This window comes from Salmo salar, chromosome 12, assembly GCF_965601325.2.
Source record: "Salmo salar chromosome 12, fSalSal1, whole genome shotgun sequence".
Lineage (NCBI taxonomy): Eukaryota > Metazoa > Chordata > Actinopteri > Salmoniformes > Salmonidae > Salmo > Salmo salar.
The window spans coordinates 27,433,340-27,453,397 of NC_138302.1; the positions used below are offsets into that span (position 1 = coordinate 27,433,340).

At 42.7% G+C, this 20,058-nt stretch overlaps 2 protein-coding genes across 13 annotated transcripts in view; both read left to right on the forward strand.

The window, feature by feature from the left end:
• Positions 1 to 5,558, forward strand: part of LOC106588706 (regulating synaptic membrane exocytosis protein 1) — a 203,930-nt gene extending 198,372 nt beyond the window's left edge. For all 9 annotated transcript variants that reach the window (XM_082958806.1, XM_082958799.1, XM_082958803.1 and 6 more), the window contains 5 exons: positions 1,230 to 1,380; positions 1,700 to 1,815; positions 3,276 to 3,377; positions 3,611 to 3,750; positions 3,950 to 5,558. In XM_082958806.1, coding sequence (XP_082814932.1) covers positions 1,230 to 1,380; positions 1,700 to 1,815; positions 3,276 to 3,377; positions 3,611 to 3,750; positions 3,950 to 4,168 — 728 coding nt within the window. In that variant the 3' untranslated portion in view covers positions 4,169 to 5,558. The remainder of the gene's footprint in view (positions 1 to 1,229; positions 1,381 to 1,699; positions 1,816 to 3,275; positions 3,378 to 3,610; positions 3,751 to 3,949) is intronic.
• A 7,304-nt stretch (positions 5,559 to 12,862) lies between these two features.
• The window catches only part of LOC106564707 (potassium voltage-gated channel subfamily KQT member 5-like), a 131,742-nt gene continuing 124,546 nt past the window's right edge, over positions 12,863 to 20,058 (forward strand). For 2 of the 4 annotated variants that reach the window (XM_014130982.3, XM_014130986.3), the window contains exon 1: positions 12,865 to 14,327. In XM_014130982.3, the coding sequence (XP_013986457.3) occupies positions 13,981 to 14,327 (347 nt within the window). In that variant the 5' untranslated portion in view covers positions 12,865 to 13,980. Of the gene's footprint in view, positions 14,328 to 20,058 lie in introns of all 4 variants that reach the window. The other 2 variants (XM_014130980.3, XM_014130985.3) reach the window with 2 other exon arrangements.

Below are 20,058 nucleotides of genomic sequence, written 5' to 3' on the forward strand. Positions count from 1 at the left end.
ACTTTAAGGAATCTTTCTCAGCCTGGCTGGACTCACTGTAGGGTGGGGAGAGAGAGGAAGCAGAGAGACAGAGAGAGAGGTAGTTGAAAGGCTCCAACTGCACTCTCTTCCTCTTCATTTTTTGCACTCCTCTTTGTAGCTGACATAAAAAGCCATTATAAAGGAAACTAGGGCCGAGGGGGTTCCCTCCGTGCCTCTCTCCTCTCTCCCCATTGTTATATAGTATAGCAGTACGATTGGTGTTCTGTGTGATAGTTGCCCTCTTTGCTGACAAAATCATAGAATTCATGTTGGGTTGAGAGAGAGAGAAGGTAAGGAGGACTTGTTTTTACATTTTTCAAGCTTGAATACTTTCATATTGTTTTATGGTTAATACTGGTGATTCTTGCTGTACTACAATTCATTTAAGGTTAGCATTCTTTGTCATGAATCTTGTTCTAGAGGCAGCTCTGCAGAGTGGTCACTAGCTGGCATAGCCATAAAGCCATACAATCAGATTTTAAGCCTACGTCTAACCTAAACCCTAACCACACTGCTAACCTTAAATGAATACCAAAAAACACACCAAACAAATCATGAATTTTTACAATAAAGCCAATTTTGACTTTGCAGCTGGTCCATCTAGCGGGAATCGCTCAGTTCTGCCTCCAGGGAAAGATTCATGACAATAGACATCAACCTGCATATTATCATCATGTACTACTGTATCTTTCTTTAGGATTGACTGTACAGTACACCATTGTCTGTATTAGGTTGGTTGTGTTGACGTGACGAGGGATGGAACCTTGAAATAACAAAACATGTTGTTCTTTCTCTCTAAACATCTCTCCAACCCTCTCCAACCCATTGTTCAGCTGTGATTTGTGAAAACACAATGACAGAAAAGGATTCTTTGACTTCCCGGTTCTTTCAATTTCTCTTTTGTGTCCTTTGTCCTCTGAGATGTAACATGGTTCCCCAGCTCTGTCACTGTGTCCTATCATGACGATGAGGCAGCTAGGAATACATGGTACCACACCTGGTTTTCCTCAAGAGGACCACAAAATAAAGCCTTCTGGCCTAAATGTGTTCATCCTCGAGAGTTGTGTTGTTTAGCACTGACCCATAAAAACTAAGGCCTGGAAGATAGTACTTCAGGTCTCAGGAAGACAGTAGATTAGCCGTGCTAACTTAGCCATTAGCCTTAGCTATCCGCTACATTGTGTATATTTTTTCCTCTCCGGTACCAGAGGGGAAGGGGAAGAAGGAGAAGGAGAAGGGTGCATCCATCCAGAGGAGCACAGAGACAGGCATGGCTGTAGAGATGACTAGGAACATGAGTCGACAGTCCAGTAAAGAGTCCACCAACGGCACCATGAACAGCTGCAACTCCGAGGGAAAGTCAGTATCTCCAAAATACAGGCTCTCTCTCTCTCTCTCTCTCTCTATATATATATATATATCTCGCTATCTCTCTCTTTATACTGTATGTCTCTCTCCTTTTCCTTCCTCTACCCCTCTCTCTTCGTCACTTTCTTCCTCTTTCTGTTTATGGGTACAAATGTTTTTTCCAATGTTACATGAATTGACATTCACTGTAAAGTAAACAACTCAGTATTTCAGCATTATTGCAGTAAATTCGATAGATAATATAACCTAAGACCCATAGGTTATATGCGGTAATTAGTTGTATATTGACTGTGTTCTTCTTCTGTTCTAGTCTGCTTTTCGGTGGGGTGCGACTGGGACAGCCAGGCAACCAGTTCAGCGACTTCCTGGATGGCCTGGGTCCTGCCCAGCTGGTGGGCAGACAAACGCTGGCCACACCTGCCATAGGTGAGTAAATATCCCCCTATTCTATTGTCTATTCATCATGTTATTGCCCTATCATAGTTCCTCTGTGACTCTTCCCCAATTGATAACTTGATAACAAATGTAACGGGCGTCGTAAGGATTAGACCAAGGTGCAGCGGGAACGTGTATACTCAGCTTCTTTATTAAATCAAAAGAAGGAAAAACAAACAAATCACGTATACATAAACAGCTAACGACACTAAACTGTCATGTGCACAGACACAAAACAAGAGACAACTACCCACAAATCCCATTACAAAAACACACCTATACATAGGACCTTCAATCAGAGGCAACGAGGAGCAGCTGCCTCCAATTGAAGGTCAATCCAATGAACTAAATATAGAAATAGATAGACTAGACTGAACATAGAAATACACTAACATAGAACATAGACCAAAAAACCCCGGAACGCATAAAACAAACACCCCTCTTACATAAGTACATAGCCCAACAAACCCCGAACTACATAAAACAAACACCCCATGCCACGTCCTGACCATACTACAATAACAAATAACCCATTTACTGGTCAGGACGTGACAACAAATCAGTTTCATTGATTCACATAGCTTTCTTTCTTCTGTCTCCATATTACCTCAATAACTCAATATCCTTCTAACTTCCCTCTTGAGAAACTCAATTGCCAACTTTTCTTACTACTTCCTATTTTATGACCTTAGGTGTGTTCAAGCAGTAAGCCTAACAAACCCGACTGTAGTCGTGGGAGGTACATCTGTGACAGCCAAAAGTCAGACACTGTAGTGGTTTTCCAACAGCAAGGCTCAGATCAACATAGCAGTGTCAACATAGCTGCTATTGTTTATAAAAACAAAATCTTTACGTTGAAATTAACTTTTCTATACCCCTCTTTATCACACACTCACAAACTGAAAACAAAACATGTGTACAATTAATTGGTTAGAGAGAGGTCTCAAATATCACTTTCATTTGGAGCTTTAGAATCGGGGTACATTTGGTTCCTGTTTTAGGCACGTCTTTGGCCATGTTCATCAAACAAAAACACCCTAATGATTGGTTGACAAATAGTGCCTCCAACAATGCAGGTGATGACTGCATGGTGCAGTTGGTGAGAAGCAACTGCAGCGACTTGAAGGCGTCTTCATCAAAAACTGCATGACCTTTGATCACATGATTTTTGGAAATGTTTATACTCATAATGCAAAACACGACGGTGACATCACGTGATCTGCTTGAACATCCCCCTTATCTCCTGCCTACTTCCTGTTCTGATTGGTTCAATCCAGTTCCTGTTTAGTCAACCAGAGACAAAACAGAAGGCGAGACATCAGCTGCTATCGCATTGGTGCATATAGGAAGCTGGAACTGTGAAAAAATAATCTATAGTGAACGGCCTGAGTCGGACATCTTCATTTATCCACCATCTTTGGTCAACTTGTTCTACTTCTTCTCCCTCCCAGGTGATATTCAGATCGGAATGATGGACAAGAAGGGTCAGCTGGAGGTGGAGGTGATCAGAGCTCGGGGCCTTGTACAAAAGCCTGGATCCAAATCCCTCCCTGGTGAGACACTGGTGGTAGCGCCACCTAAGGGTGGAGGACTGCATTGAGACAAAATATAATTCAGTGCAAAGTCCATTGGAAGTGCTTTTTAATCCAGGAGTAGTCTTATCTGGGTCCATGTAATCGCCCACCTAGAGAAAACAATTCAATCAGACCATGTTTAGAACCACAATTGAGTATTCTAATCCGCCTCTTGTTTCTTTTTTTCTTTATTTCTTTCTTTCTTTCGTCAGCTCCATACGTCAAGGTCTATCTGTTGAATAATGGAGCATATGTAGCCAAAAAGAAAACCAAGATTGCACGGAAAACGCTCGACCCGCTGTACCAGCAAGCGCTGCAATTCGAGGAGAGCCCACAGGGTAAAGTCTTACAGGTGAGGGTCAAAGCATGCCTTGTTTCATAAAGAAAGTTCAATCACATTTTAATTAAATAATTAAATAAATGCACCCCCTGAATAATATTAAAACCATTTTTTTTTATTTTAATTGTAATTTTATTTAACCTTTATTTAACCATTTAAGCTGTAAAGGTTTTAATCAATACATTTTTGGGGGTCTTTTTTTGTCCTTCAGGTGATCGTCTGGGGAGACTACGGACGAATGGACCACAAAAGCTTCATGGGAGTTGCACAAATCCTATTGGAGGAACTAGACTTAACAAGCACAGTGATTGGCTGGTACAAGTTGTTCCCACCCTCCTCCTTAGTGGACCCCACACTAGCCTCCCTGACTCGACGTGCTTCCCAGTCGTCATTGGACAGCTCCTCGGGCCCACCGGGCACCCGATCCTAGTGGACCAATAGGACTACAGCTACCAATCTTAATGGACCAATGGGACTATGGCTAGCCTACCGCTTTGTGAAACGAATTAACGTCACCTTAGAGATTAACGGACAAAAATTATTCTAGAACAACAACAATCAAGAAACAGAGTCATAATGATAAAAAAAGAGCTTTGTTGAGATCTGACAATCACTCCTGGCATTGTTTAATTTGTTTGTTTGTTTTAGAGAGTGTTAGGTTTCAGTGTTTCATTCCAGTAACGAATTCGTCATCGTTTTTTCGCGGTTGTAATCTAAGAACTAGGGCTGTCGGTAATAAACAATGTTTGGTAGCTAGGTAAGGGTGTACTGGAGTCGAGCGGTAAGGAGACACTCGATTCATTGAAGAAACTAAATAGAAATGTAAATGTGAAAGGAAGAAGGGTGGTAGTTTTTAGTCAAACCATCAATAAACAAAGAATTGTATGTTAGCGTTGGAATGTATGGACCCAAGATAGAGGTGTCATCCTCCTTGTCCCTCAGGGGGTGCCATAATGTCCTCTCCGCAGTGGCCCCCATCCGGCCCCCAAACAGACTGCCAGCACTTCGGCCCCCAGGGCAGAGTGCTTCTGGGTGGGGTCTGTCCGGGCAAGCAGGGGTCTCCTTCTGGTGCCTAGACTTTGTGGATTCACATTACTGGTCCTTCTCTGTCAAATATCATTTTTTGTTTTCAATATGTTTACCATGGCTGGTCCAAGCCGCTCTCTCGTTTTTGTCTTTGGTACGTTTGACTTTTTTTTTCTCCGTTTGTTACTTATGGCACAAAAATGTTTTTATGATGAGTATGAGGTTTACGATGCGTTGCCTGATGTATGCATGGAGAAGAAAAAAAGACACAAAGAAAAAATATGAAATAGAGAAAATTAAATAGTGTCTGCAATGAGATGCAGGGGACTGTTCAGTGACACATCTTAAGTTACAATTTTTACATTTGACGATGAGATTAGTGTGGGATTACAATGTTGTTTTCTTTGTTGTTTTCTTCGTTCAGTCACCTACAAAAAGTCCAACCCAGTTGTCTTTGTATAGATGTATATTAGACCTCCAAGGAGGTTGACCAATAAATATAATTATACATTTCACTTTGAACTATCACCAGGGTGTCAACAAGTCACTGTAAAAAAAAGACGTATCTTTGTCCACAATCACGAGAACTTTCATTTAGCTGTTTTCCTGGAATATCCTTACCCTCACCCCAGCACATGTTTAGGGGTTTTATCCGAAACTTCAGTTTACATTATTTTGAGATTCAAAAACGCAAGCACAATAAGCTTGATTTTTTTTTTTACGGCAAAAAGTTAAACTTTTTGGAGAAAAAAAAGTGAATGAAAAAAATATAAAAATACTGCTTGCAAATGTAATTTTTTGGTTAATTTCATTTCTTCTTTGTCTCGATTATTTGGAAAAACAAAAAACATCAGTTGCTCAAATTTCCCTTCTGCATCTCTGTGAATGTGAAAAGTAACCCATGAGATTGAACTTTCAGGACAGGAACACCAATGCTCATCCTTCGTCAGGCCCGCTGACTCCTGCCACACCAAAGGGGGCGTGGCCAGCATGACTCGGACCTGTTCCAAGCTGCATGCACATTTTGTAAAACAAAAACGATACTGGAAAAAAAGATTGAACTGAACTAGATATGTGTGTTAGTTTCACATACCGTAGGCCCGCTTGTATGTTGCATGCACTTGTACAGTTTGCTCGTACTTAAATATAAAGAGAAACCGAAGCCATTCACATCACGCGAAGACATTTGAAATTATCAGCTGCAGTCAAGTCTAGTCCACATCCTTCATTCCGGTGCTGAATGTTTCGAAACCAACTGATTACCGAGATTATGTTGATGTCTTTTTTTAAAGCTATTGAACCCGTGCTGTACTGTCGTACTAAGCAGTCCTCACCGCCCATTCTTTCAAATCTACTGTTACTGTACACATCATAGTTTACCTCTATGGGGCTGAGACTACATGGTTAAATATGTATAAATCAGATCAACTTATATACAAAGTATAGTTATGTTGAACATAATGATGTGATAAGATATATGGATACATATATTACACAAATTATTTAGAGTATAATGTAACGAAAGTAATTTAGGTATATTGTAAATATTTTTTCAACCAACCAAACGGTTTAGTGATATTTACGAAAGGGGCCAAGTCAGATTACAGGGACATTGTCAAGTTCCTAAAGACTACGATTGGACTTAGAAAGTCACAAAGGGACACTACTTTACTACAAGGCTTCAGGGGATAGTCCCAAATCGCCACACTTGAGTGTGCTAGGGTATCAGGCCATATTATCTGCAAAAGCTGTCGTCACTACACCTCTCTCTCCATGCTTTGAAACCTACAACCTACAACCCCAGCCATGTAAAACCCCATTTATAAAAACGTCAAATTTTTTGTTTCATGTTCAGTGAGTTATTCTTTTTATTTTGTCAGTATTATTAGGAGAGAAAAAAATGCTGATTGTTTACAATTTATGTGTTCCACTGAAACAACTATAAAACAAAATGATCAGATAAAAAAGTATTCACTGCAGCATTTCTTGTTTGGTATAACAGGTGTGGCTCAAATGATGTGTATGTTTTATATTTTAAAAAAAGAGTTCATTTTTATTATTTACAAATAAAAAAGAATGTGTGGAAGAATTCTCCCTCTTACTTGCTGTTCTTGTTCCACTGTCAACCCTCTCCTCATACCATACCTGGGTTCAAGTCCTATTTAAAATCTTTTGAAATAGTTCAACTGGGCTTGATTGAGCTTGTCTGATAGAATGGAACCAATTTACAAAATTGCAAACCCCGCCCATCTGACAGTCCAGGCAGGCTAAAGCAAACACTAAGGGCTGAATTCAATCCGTATCATGGAGATATCGCAGAAGATCCACGTAAAAATGTAAAGGTAACTTCCGATTGAGCCGACGTACAGTGCCTTCAGAAAGTATTCAGATGCCTTGACTTTTTCCCCATTTGTTAGGTTACAGCCTTATTCTAAAATTGATTAAATATTTTTTTTTTCCTGATCCATCTACACACAATACCACATAATGACAAAGCAAAAACAGGTTTTAAGAAATTGTTGATAATTTCAACAAAAAAATGTAATAATGAAATATCACATTTACATAAGACCCTATACTCAGTACTTTGTTGAAGCACCTTTGGCAGCGATAACAGCCTCGAGTTTTCTTGGGTATGACGCTACAAGTTTGGCACACCTGTATTTGGGGAGTTTCTCCCATTCTTCTCTGCAGTCCTCTCAAGCTCTGTCAGGTTGGATGGGGAGTGTTGCTGCAGAGCTATTTTCAGGTCTCTCCAGAGAAGTTTGAATGGGTTTTCACCAAGGATCTCTCTGTACTTTGTTCCGTTGATCTTTGCCTCGATCCTGACTAGTCTCCCAGTCCCTGCCGCTGAAAAACATCCCCACAGCATGATGCTGTCAACACCATGCTTCACCGTAGGGATGGTGCAAGGTTTCCTCCAGACGTGATGCTTGACATTGAGGCCAAAGAATTTTAACTTGGTTTCATCAGACCAGAGAATCTTGTTTCTCATTGTCTGAGAGTCTTTATTTGCCTTTTGGCAAACTCCAAGCGGGCTGTCATGTGCCTTTTCCTGAGGAGTGTCATCCATCTGGCCACCCTACCATAAAGGCCTGATTGGTGGAGTGCTGCAGAGATGGTTGTCCTTCTGGAAGGTTCTCCGATCTCCACAGAGGAACTCTAGAGCTCTGTCAGAGTGACCATCGGGTTCTTGGTCACCTCCCTGACCAAGGCCCTTCTCCCCCAATTGCTCAGTTTGGCTGGGCAGCCAGCTCAAGGAAGAGTCTTGGTGGTTCTAAACTTCTTCCATTTAAGAATGATGGAGGCCACTGTGTTCTTGGGGACCTTCAATGCTGCAGAAATTTGCTGGTACCCTTCCCCAGATCTGTGCCTCGACACAATCCTGTCTCGGAGTTCTACGGACAATTCCTTTGACCTAATAGCTTGGTTTTCGCTCTGACATACACTGTCAACTGTGGAACCTTATATAGACAGGTGTGTGCCTTTCCAAATCATGTCCAATCAATTGAATTTACGACAGGTGAACTCCAATCAAGTTGTAGAAACATCTCAATGATGATAAAAGGAAACAGGATGCACCTGAGCTCAATTTCGAGTCTCATAGCAAAGTTCTGAATACTTATGTAAATAAGGTTTTTCTGTTTTTTATTTGTTATAAATTTGCTACATTTGTGTGTAGATTGCTACAGATTTGTTTTATTTAATCCATTTTAGATTAAGGCTGTAACGTAACAAAATGTGGGAAAAGTCAAGGGGTCTGAATTCTTTCCGACGGCACTGTATGCAGTCTCAGCGACCGCGGGAACATTGCCTTTAATTGTCAAATGCGCAATAAAGCGTCTCTTCAGTGCTACGGATTGAATAGATTTCAAATACTATTTGACCCCATCTGCTTCCAATACATATTCAAAGCGTATTTTCCAACCTAGATTACATAAAAGTGTATTTTGCCAGCCAAGATTGCTCTTAACCCACAATTACCTTGGTACATTATGTCAAAATGAAAATGCTCTCTAAAATAAGTTGTATCTGTTGCTATGGGTATAAGCCTATCTTCTTGCTTGCTTGTGGGAAAACTAATATTTTCTCTGGTCCCACAGACTCAACCCCGCCATGCCCTCTGTCATTCTCATCAGATAGGCATCTTAGCAAATCAGCTTCACAGAACTCCCAGGGAGAGAGAGAGAGAGAGAGGGGGAGGGAGAAAGAGAGGGACAGAGAGAGCAAGAGAGAAAGAGAGAGAAAGAACAAGCATAGTATCAGTGTAGCTTACAAAAACAGGCCAACATTTGAATCCTACACATGAAAGTAGAAAGATCTTAGAATCAACTGAGATCTGACCAAATCCAGGACTAAAGTCATGGAGACTCCAAATTGTGACAAATTAAGCATTACAAAGACAAACATGGAAGGAATTCGCAAAAGCTAGAATTGCAAATGACCATGTCCAAATAATGTCCGTCAAATGATGCCTAATTTGGGACGCACTTCCCGTTCACATTTTGACTCTGTGTCGTCTCACGGATGTCATCATTAGGACAAGTTTTATATTTGATTTTATCCACTAGGGTTGCTGAAGGTAGAAAATCCTAGGAAATGTTATTTCATTGACATAAGCTGTCTTCAATCAATCAATGTGGTTGTGCTTGAGTGTTTGGTGGGGGGTGGGGGGGTTGCAAAGCCAGGGGAGGCATAGCTCTACAAATCTTAATTGCACAGAGCTTATTATGTGGCAGGGAATACTATTTGTAGCTCAGTGATTGTACACCTCACTTTGTTCAAGCTGATCCTCTTCAACTGAAAAGAAACGGGTGAATTAGGGCCAGTGTCAAGGAAAGCAACCATGGTGCTATGTTGTAGCAAATTCGGGGGGTAGCCCTGACCGGAAATCAAACCCAGGTCTAGCGACTCTCAAGCCAACGCCTTAACCATTACAGCAAGAGGTCTGACCCTCTTAACGAGCTCGCTAGGTGTTGGCTTAAGGTTGCTACACTACTCCTTTCCTAAGGGGGATAGGGTGTCTTCCCCCTTCTCTATACCAAGTACCTACACTGATAAATGACGTTTTATTTTTGTACTATCATGGCAACACCACTAAGTCAATGTTATAAAGAATAAAAAAAGGCACAAGGCGTGCTCTAGTTCTGCCAGTCCCCACCTAATCAGTCAGTCCTTAATCATTTCTAACATTACAAGGAAGGGTGTCCCCTTTTCTAACTGTTGTCTTTGGTGTGTGCGAGTTCCCTCAGAATATGAAAAGTACATTTACTTTCTCTGACCACATCTTTTTACCAAAAAAGTGTAACGCAAGTATTTTTGGGGAGAAGTGGAGTAAGTAAAATAATGGCGCAAACAAGTCTATGAATGTTTTCAACTTTGCATAGAAAACTCTGCAGCACCGCTTTGACTCTGTAAAATAGTTCCTTCAAATAGTTCCTTCATCCCTGACTACATTGGTTTCTCTCACTGAAAGGGGAAGTTGTACCAAAATGCCCTCTCGTTTGACCTCTTATAGGACACATGGCAACATGGACCCCGGAGATTTATGTTCTACATCCTCTCGTTAAGAAAGCAGAGGGCCGCCCGAAACAACATCTGCAGGCAATCTAGCCCCTGCCCCTTGTCGCTGGATCAGAGCTCATGACCTGTGTGTGTGTGTGTGTGTGTGTGTGTGTGTGTGTGTGTGTGTGTGTGTGTGTGTGTGTGTGTGTGTGTGTGTGTGTGTGTGTGTGTGTGAAGACCAGAGAACATACAGTATAATACAGTCAAGATACTTGTCTTCCAGCTTCCAGGAAGTGACCTCTTCCATTAAGGGCCAAATGATGATGATCTTTATGGTTCATCAGTAATAGAACGCACAGAGAAAAACGGAAATATAATCACGTTCATTATTTTCATTATGTTGACTTCCTCTTTGCTCTGTGCATTGAGGGGGAAATAGTTTGGGAACGGCCCAGCTAGCCTACATTCTGCATCAAGCATCCTCCCGTTGGATTACGTGTTCAGAAGAGTGAGTAGATGTTCCCTCGAACCACTCATGCACGGTCAGATACTTAGAATCCTCCTAAATGGAGAATGTTAAGATTCAGGTTAGGGTTCTCTGATGTTAGATCTGTGTGCACTCTGCTTTGAGGGTTTTGAATTATTGAGATATGTTGAGTTTTCACTGCATGTACAGTACTGAGGTATATACAGCTTTAAGAACCATCTACTGACACCTTCTTAGGAGTAAGAGGCCCTCAGAAGGTACAGGAAATTGGGCTTGGCACAGGAAACTGGTGCACCCCATATCCCAGTTGCAACGATAACTAGATTTAGAAAAAAGGGATGCATTTACAGCATACTGAGTTTCGGTTGAAATCATTTGTCAAGAAAAAATGCATTGATTGTATCGTTTAGTTTAGATTCAATTACTCAATCCACTTCCCATGCATAATTCAAACACCATCCTACTGTGTCATAACTGATGCATAGTGTCTGAATTGCGGTTTTCAAGAATATAGTCAAACAAACAGCCAGAAAACAGTTACAGTAAATTCATGTCACTTCAAAACAAGCACTTCAAAACAAGGCCGGCTCTTTATGGCAAGATGCATCATTCACCCAAGTTTGGTCAAAATCGGCCCAGTGCTGTCTGAGATACCGCATGTGACTAACGTTTTAACGTTTTAACAAACGGATGGAGACAGATCCACAGTCCCCTCCCCGAATTCTTTGTGGGGAACAATGATGGTTTCCGAGATGGTGCAATATAATTACCTACTGAGTAACTAACTAGTATTCACCAGCAGATGGTGTAGTTTTGTCAGAGGATCATCAGTGTACGGATGGAGTTTATCTCTGTTTGCCCATCATAAACTGCAGGGACGGATTGGCCTTCTGGCATTTCGGGCAAATGCCAGATGGGCTGGTCAATTTGTAGCCCAGTGGGCCTGTCTAACTTGGGTATTTTGTGCAAAATGATCATTATCTGGCTAATAATGGGGGCCTCAAGGGAATAAATGGGCCGGTGTGTTAGAAATGTCAGGGCTGAGTTCTAGTCCCAGTCCGCACCTGATATACTGTATGCAATTCTGGAGAGGGTGGATTGGAAGGACAGAGGCGCTAACCTCTAGTAGAAAGATCTATGTGTGTGCAGACCTGTCTAAGGGTCAGAGCTATGTAGTTAGGTCACAGACACACACACACACTCTTTGACAGGGTGCTATCGCTTACAGGCTCTCATGCTACGACAGAGCCTGCTGTCATCCAGAGAATATCCTCCATTGTCCCCTCTTTCCTTTATGTCATTTAATGATCTTTCTGCCATCAAAACGAGTGTTGTCCCTGCATGGTCAGCACTTAAATTCAGTATGTCCAAAAACAGCCTACATGATGACAAAACATATGGAATAAGCTCTATAGTAACCTAAATTTTTACAGACGCTGTTATCCAGAGAGACTTAAAAGAGCAATTAGGGCACCTTGCCTAGTCAGCTCAGGGATTCGAAACAGCAACCTTTCTGTTACTGGCCCAACCACTAGGCTACTTGCCACCCAGTCTTAATGTGCTATCATGCTAACTTCATTGTGTTAGGCCTGTCAGTGAGCAATTGAGTGTTGGCAAGAGCAGAAACAGATCTGAGACCAAGCTATAGACAAGCATGTTCTGGTTCTGAGAAGTGCTATTGCAGTATTGAATACTACAGCGACTGCTTTTCTACCGCAGCGCTTGCGGTAAAGACAGGAAATGTGTGTTCACTGAATGAGAAAATAATAAGCCACATGTCACAACTTCCTCTACAGCCAACAGTTTTACAGCAAAACAACATCTTGCAGCATCGACCATTCAGTAAGAATGAACAATGGATCTGTCTGTTTTTGGTTGAACAAAATGAACTAACCAAGTTCTCCAACCCCCCATTCATTTGTTAACTATTTGTGTTGGAAGATCAACCACGTCTATCATTTTAGTAATTGGGAAATGTATAAGACATTAACAACCTATCCAATGTGTGGGTTATTATACTGCACCGCGTCTCGGTATTTTATTTCGGGCCATGTCACGTGGTCATGGTGTTAGTAGCTGCAGACAGAGAACTAAGAGAGGGGGGGAAGAGGGGATATTGATAAGTGGGAATTCTTCACATAATTATGAATAAATCCCAGACGCTCATAATGATTATTTTTCCTATAGTCTAATGTCGTTTTGGGTGGCGCGTCGGCGGGTGGAATTCAGAACGACTTTTTCATCTGTGTAGGCTACTGTAGTCTAGATATACACATGTCATCCGTTTGCGGTTTAATTTTTCCATCGAATGGAATATATTTTCACATCTGAATGGAAAATGCATTAAGCTATAGACTAGGCCTACTTAATAGAGCATTCAAATTGAGTCTCGTAATTTTTCACTTTAGTTATTTGCATCGTTTTTGCCTAAAGGGAAATTGAGTGCCACCTGAATAAAATCGTGGTTTTCAGTGCGACTTGTGTTTCAAGCGCTCAATTGACAATGAAACATCTCTCAATCACCAAGGACTCCGAGGCTAGCTGAGCTTATACTACCAGTTTCCAAGCACGAGGAACGAGGATATGCTGACTCGAAAATATTTGAAGATACGGAATTGTCATCAATACGTTGACAAATGCTTCAATTGGAAACAATTCGAGTGGTGCGTTCTCATTAGCATTTAATGCGCCGTATCGGCTGGCCCCAGCCATCATCGTGCGCCTCCGCCGCGGACATTTATATTGGAAGCAACAGGCTGAGCTCATCGCACTGATGAGAAAGTCGCCTTTCGCCGGAGAAATTCACTTCCTGTGTGTTTATGCAAAACCATACGAGCCGAGTGCGTTCACCCGTGTCGTGCTGACTACATCTCCCCTTTAAACTACCTGGGATAGTGGTGACAATTTGTTGGAACTGGTCCTCAAGACGCGCCCACAGAAGAATTGCGGGCGTAGTGCATTTCGTTTACGCGCAGGGGACACACAGCTGTGGAAACCCTACACTGCATGTGGAGTGCTGATGGTTGACAGGGCGAAAGAGGGCGGTCAAAACACAGACGGGTTAAACAGCGTGCCTTGGCTATGGTTTCATATCTAAATACAAGGAGCTGGAATACTTAATTTTCTGTTCATTCAGAGAGCTCCACATCTACACCTCCAAGACAGCCACGCATGCCCCAGAGGACCTTTGCACATCAGCACTTCATGCCCGCCTTGGTGATGCCATGCCCCGCAACCACAGCGGAGATGAAGGCGGCACGGGGCTCTGGATGAAAACTTCTCCGGGCCACCGCGCCGAGGGCTATGACTTGAAGGATGTGGAGTCCGGCCGAAGGATGATGAACAACGCCAGTGCCGGGGACGGTTTGCTGTCGGCCTCCAGTGCTACAGGTGCCGGGGGTTCGGAGAGCCTGAGGGGAAACAAGGGAGCCCGGCTCAGCCTGCTGGGAAAGCCGCTCATATACAGCGCTCAGAGCGGCCGGAGAAACGTCCGTTACCGAAGGCTGCAAAATTTACTGTACAACGTGCTGGAGAGACCACGAGCCTGGGCGTTCATCTACCATGCGTTTGTGTAAGTGAAACATGTCATACATCTATCTGCATGGTATGAAGTCTTCTTGCGCAGTTGTTTTATTCCGCCATCGGTCAGGAACTCATGTGTCCACCTGTTGCGTCCACCTCGAAACATGCTCCTGTAGAGTTCTACCAGGATAAATGTCTGGACACATTTTTTGGAAATTCGTCTAATTTGAATATGAATGGGGCCATGATATCTGATGATGATCTGACATTATAATTTCAATAGGTTTTGGACTGTCCAAAATGCAGTCATTCTCTTTTATTTAGCATTTTGACCATATCTCATCTAAAAAATGACAGATTAACTGAACACTTACAGCAGATATGCTGCTGTTTTACTTGTGCTAGATCCTACCCATCTCCAACCCCCTGGTCAATTAAGTTGATGTGGTGTGTAGCCTACCAAGACAACCCAGAATGCAGAGAGAAATGTCAAGTGAAATAAAGCCCTGGTTAGTTCTAATGTTGTCCATACATTCATATCATCTATACAAATAACCCAGTACCACTTTACTGTCCAATTGTACAGCTAATTCTGAATTTCAAAACCCCCTCACACTGACTCCCACTGTTGAATTGTGCAAATTATTCAAGAGTGTTTGTGAAGTAAACATTGGACACAATGAGCGGTACAGATGCAGTGTCTAAATTCGACTCAGTTTCTCACAGCAGGACAAGAATCCTGGAGCAACAGGAAATGTCAATTATTATGTGGATATTTACACTGACTGTACAAAACATTAGGAACACCTGCCTTTTCCATGAAATAGACTGACCAGGTGAATCCAGGTGAAAGCTATGATACCTTATTGATGTCACTTGTTAAATCTACTATTTCAATCAGTGTAGATGAAGATATTTTTAAGCCTTGAGACAATTGAGACATGGATTGTGTATGCGTGCCATTCAGAGGTCGAATGGGCAAGACAACATATTTAAGTGTCTTTGAATTGGGTATGGTAGTAGGTGCCAGGCTCACTGGCTTGAGTGTGTCAAGAACTGCAGTGCTTCCAGTTTTTTTCACCCTCAACTGTTTGCCATGTGAATCAATAATGGTCCACCACCCAAAGGACATCCAGCCAACTTGACACAACTGTGGGAAGCATTGGAATCAACATGAGCCAGCATCCGCGTGGAACACTTTCAACACCTTGTAGAGTCCATGTGTATATATGTGGATATGTATATTATATATACATTTTTTTTTAGGGGTTGATACATTTTTCGTTAGGGCTAATCAGGACTGACATATTTATGTGGAAATTACACAAACTTTAGAAGCCATTTTAAACCTTTTAAACCACTACAAGTTTGCATTTCCTGCTGTGAAAGAAAATTCCTGCAACAACAGGATGATCAAATTAAGATACGACATCAGTACATGATCACAAACAAACTTCTTTTGTAACAGACTACAATGTCGAGTAGGCTACAGTGATGAGAATGAGCACGATATACATTCATATGAGCACACCTTATACGAGTTCTGTGTTCCACTTCTATACGAGTTCTTTATATAGGAACTGTGTATGGGTTATTCTGCAAGGCCCTTACAGTGTTGATATTAAGCAAGTACTTTACTGTACATGAGATCTGCTTCTATAGGCCTACATCACTTCTATATGAGTTCAGCATACGAGTACTTTATATGAGTCTTCTGTTTGGCTCTGAGGGCCTCCAGACCAGATACAGGAAAGAGTCAATCTTCACCATGCCTCGGTGTCTCTGTCCATCTGGTCTCCGTCAGATGGCCTCCGTTTGTTGACCAGGCGACCAGCTGCATTTGATTTCCCGCGTGTGACTGTGCTGTTATCACTGTCTGTCTCGCTGAGCCTGGCCGGAGGAAGGAAGTGTGTGTGGATGAGTGCAGGGTTCTGAGCGTGTTTTGAGAATCAACATTCTGGGGTCATAGGGGAAGATTTAGCTAGTTTGTGTTTGTGTGTTGGGGGTATCTGCAGATCAATTGTGGGGTCACAGTTCCTTGTAACTCTCTTGCATTGACAGGCAGCTGATCATGTTCTTCCAAGCATGCCTCATCATTGTGCCATTGAGCCATGCAGAAGACCAGTAGGCCTATGTGTATTGAGTTTCTCATACAGTACAGTATAGATACATTATTTGACCATTCTTTCCCTACCCACTGCAATGTAAGAAATTAGAACAATATTCTTACTACCCACAAAGCATCACTGTATTATTGCTCTGTGATGTCATTGTGTCTGGGGTCATCATCTCTGGAAGCGGGTGTCCTTTTTTATGATCCCCTGAAGAGAGTATGTCCATTTTACGTCCCCTAGTTGTTCATGTAAACTCAGAAAAAAAAGTGAATTCCCTTTTTCAGGGCCCTGTCTTTCAAAGATAATTCGTAAAAATCTAAATAACTTCACAGATCTTCATTGTAAAGTGTTTAAACACTGTTTCCCATGCTTGTTCAATGAGCCATAAACAATTAATGAACGTGCACCTGTGGAACGGTCGTTAAGATACTAACAGCTTACAGACGGTAGAAAATTAAGGTCACAGTTATGAAAACTTAGGACACTAAAGAGGCCTTTCTACTGACTCTGAAAAACACCAAAAGATGCCCAGGGTCCCTGCTCATCTGCGGGAACGTGCCTTAGGCATGCTGCAAGGAGGCATGAGGACTAAGACAGCGCTACAGGGAGACAGGACGGATAGCTGATCATCCTTGCAGTGGCAGACCACGTGTAACAACACCTGCACAGGATCGGTACATCTGAACATCACACCTGCGGGACAGGTACAGGATGGCAACAACAACTTCCCGAGTTACACCAGGAACGCACAATCCCTCCATCAGTGCTCAGACTGTCCGCAACAGGCTGAGAGAGGCTGGACAGAGGGCTTGTAGCCCTGTTGTAAGGCAGGTCCTCACCAGACATCACCGGCAACAACGTCGCTTATGGGCACAAACCCACCATCGTTGGACCAGACAGGACTGGCAAAAGTGCTCTTCACTGACGAGTCGCGTTTTTGTCTCACCAGAGGTGATGGTCGGATTCGCGTTTATCGTTGAAGGAATGAGCGTTACACCGAGGTCTGTACTCTGGAGCGGGATCGATTTGGAGGTGGAGGGTCTGTCATGGTCTGGAGCAGTGTGTCACAGTATCATCGGACTGAGCTTGTTGTCATTGCTGTGCGTTACAAGGAAGACATCCTCCTCCCTCATGTGGTACCCTTCCTGCAGGCTCATCCTGACATGACCCTCCAGCATGACAATGCCACCAGCTATACTGCTCGTTCTGTGTGTGATTTCCTGCAAGACAGGAATGCCAGTGTTCTGCCATGGCCAGCGAAGAGCCTGGATCTCAATCCCATTGAGCACGTCTGGGACCTGTTGGATCTGAGGGTGAGGGCTAGGGCCATTCCCCCCAGAAATGTCCGGGAACTTGCAGGTGCCTTGGTCGTAGAGTGGGGTAACATCTCACATCAAGAACTGGCAAATCTGGTGCAGTCCATGAGGAGGAGATGCACTGCAGTACTTAATGCAGCTGGTGGCCACACCAGATACTGACTGTTACTTTTGATTTTGACCCCCCTTTGTTCAGGGACACATTATTCCATTTCTGTTAGTCACGTCTGTGGAACTTGTTCAGTTTATTTGTCAGTTGTTGAATCTTGTTATGTTCATACAAATATTTACACATGTTAAGTTTGCTGAAAATAAACACAGTTGACAGTGAGAGGACGTTTCTTTTTTTTGCTGAGTTTATGTGTAAATGATAGATGCGCGCGCACACACACACACACTAAATGTTAATGTTTTTAAACGTATGTAAATTGTAAAGTATTTTGTCTGTAATCTCTTTTTCGTCATGTGCCGCACCCCAGTAAGACTATCTGTCTCCAATGGCGTCAGCTAATTGGGATCCTAATAAATCAAACTCAGGCGACTAAGGGGTGGGGTGGTTACATCATTACTGCATTGTCAGTTTTTTTTATTAGGGACCGTGAATCTGATAGGCCAGAAGCTTGTCTCTTTTTGGAGCTCATGGTTGGTTGGATCATGTCTGGGAAGTTAGTGAGTGATTTCTTTCAGCCCTGGGGAGATGAGCAAGAGTAGAGCATTAGATATGAAGGAATTCTGAGCAATGTCGCATAATGCATTTTTGCCTGACTATTTCAGTGAGCATTTTGATAACTCACAGAAGTTCCCCTTTGTCCCTGGCCATGCTTTCAAGCGGTATTGACAAGCACATATCCACCTGGATCCTTCACCTTTTCCTTGCCAAAACAGAAGAGACAGGCACAGAAGACTGAAGTGCACTTTAGTCAAGGCTTCAATCTAGTAGTATCCAGATCTACACCCTCCATATTGACATGCTCTACCTCTATGACCTTTGACCTAGCCCGCATTCCGTGCCATTTATATGCAAATCCATCCATATCGCATGAACAACAGTGGGTGGAACCCTAATATGACACGACCACTACAAGTGTCAAGATGAAGATCACAATTTCAAATACTAAATTCTTCCATTTTTATACAAGGTTTAAGATCATAAGATCATGGAAGATTAAGATCACGGTCTCAAATACTTCATGATGATATAAGATTGCATACAGGGCCCAAGCAGGATATGCACTGTATGTATTTATCTATTTAATTTGCCCGTTTGTGAGAGCAGGACTGAGGACTGAGCCAGTCTTTGTGCCTAGCTGACTGCATCACTGCCCGCCAGGGACTCGTTTCCCTTCTGCCTACCCCCCTCTGGTCCCCCCCCCCAACACTCAGACACACAGTGCCGTCATTCATCTTACCTCTGGATTAACGAGATCCTATCCCTGCAAGTATGTCAGGGGCAGGAACGCGTGGAGAAATGGATACGCACATGGAACCTTCCGCCTCGTCGGGTTCCTGCACTGGCATGCGGGACGGCTAAAGCCAGGTGAACACTACAGGATTTTGTCCCCGATTTACTTGTCCCAGACAAGTTTTTGAGAACGGAGACAAAAACCTCATGTCGTTGACTACTCGAGGCGCGCGGCTGTTACCGATGCTGGTTTAAAGTTAGCGGATCAGAGACGCAATATGAGGGCTACCGATCTCGTCTTTTGAGTGGTCCTAGACCTAGACCGATATTTTCAAACATGTTTTATTTTATCGACCCCAAATCTGCAATGCACTTGTAGTGTGAGATATGTAATGGTAAGTTTTGAGAACGGTGATTAGCAGTAGCCAATGAGAGCTCGCCAGAGAAGAAGCCAGTGAGATGATGATGTTGCATCACATCACCCAGAATGTGTAGACTCTCCAGCAGGAGTGATAACTACTACTAGTATGTGTTTGTACTTGCCTTTAACCAAAGCCAAAGCATCAAATTGTTACAGCTCTGAAGTTCACTACCGGTGTTATTCAATGCAAAATGTATTGGCTAGATATTTCAACTTTGTATGGCAAGCGTGAACGTCTGAGTGAAAACGTTTATGAGGCTGCTTTGTGCCACAACTCGTTGTAGTTACATTAAATCTAATCACATCGTCACGTTGTTTTGGCGAGACAGCGGGGCATCGAGAATCATCACGACCAAGTGAAGAATCTTCTAGTGTGTGACCTCCATCTGTGCCACATCAATTAGTGTGAGCACCATTACGTTGGCAAGACGGAAAAAAAATACAGGAAAGACGTTTAATGTGATGTTAGGATTTTGAAAGTCGTGTACTGTGCACCTGGCTTAAGACACCGAGGGGTGCATCCCAAA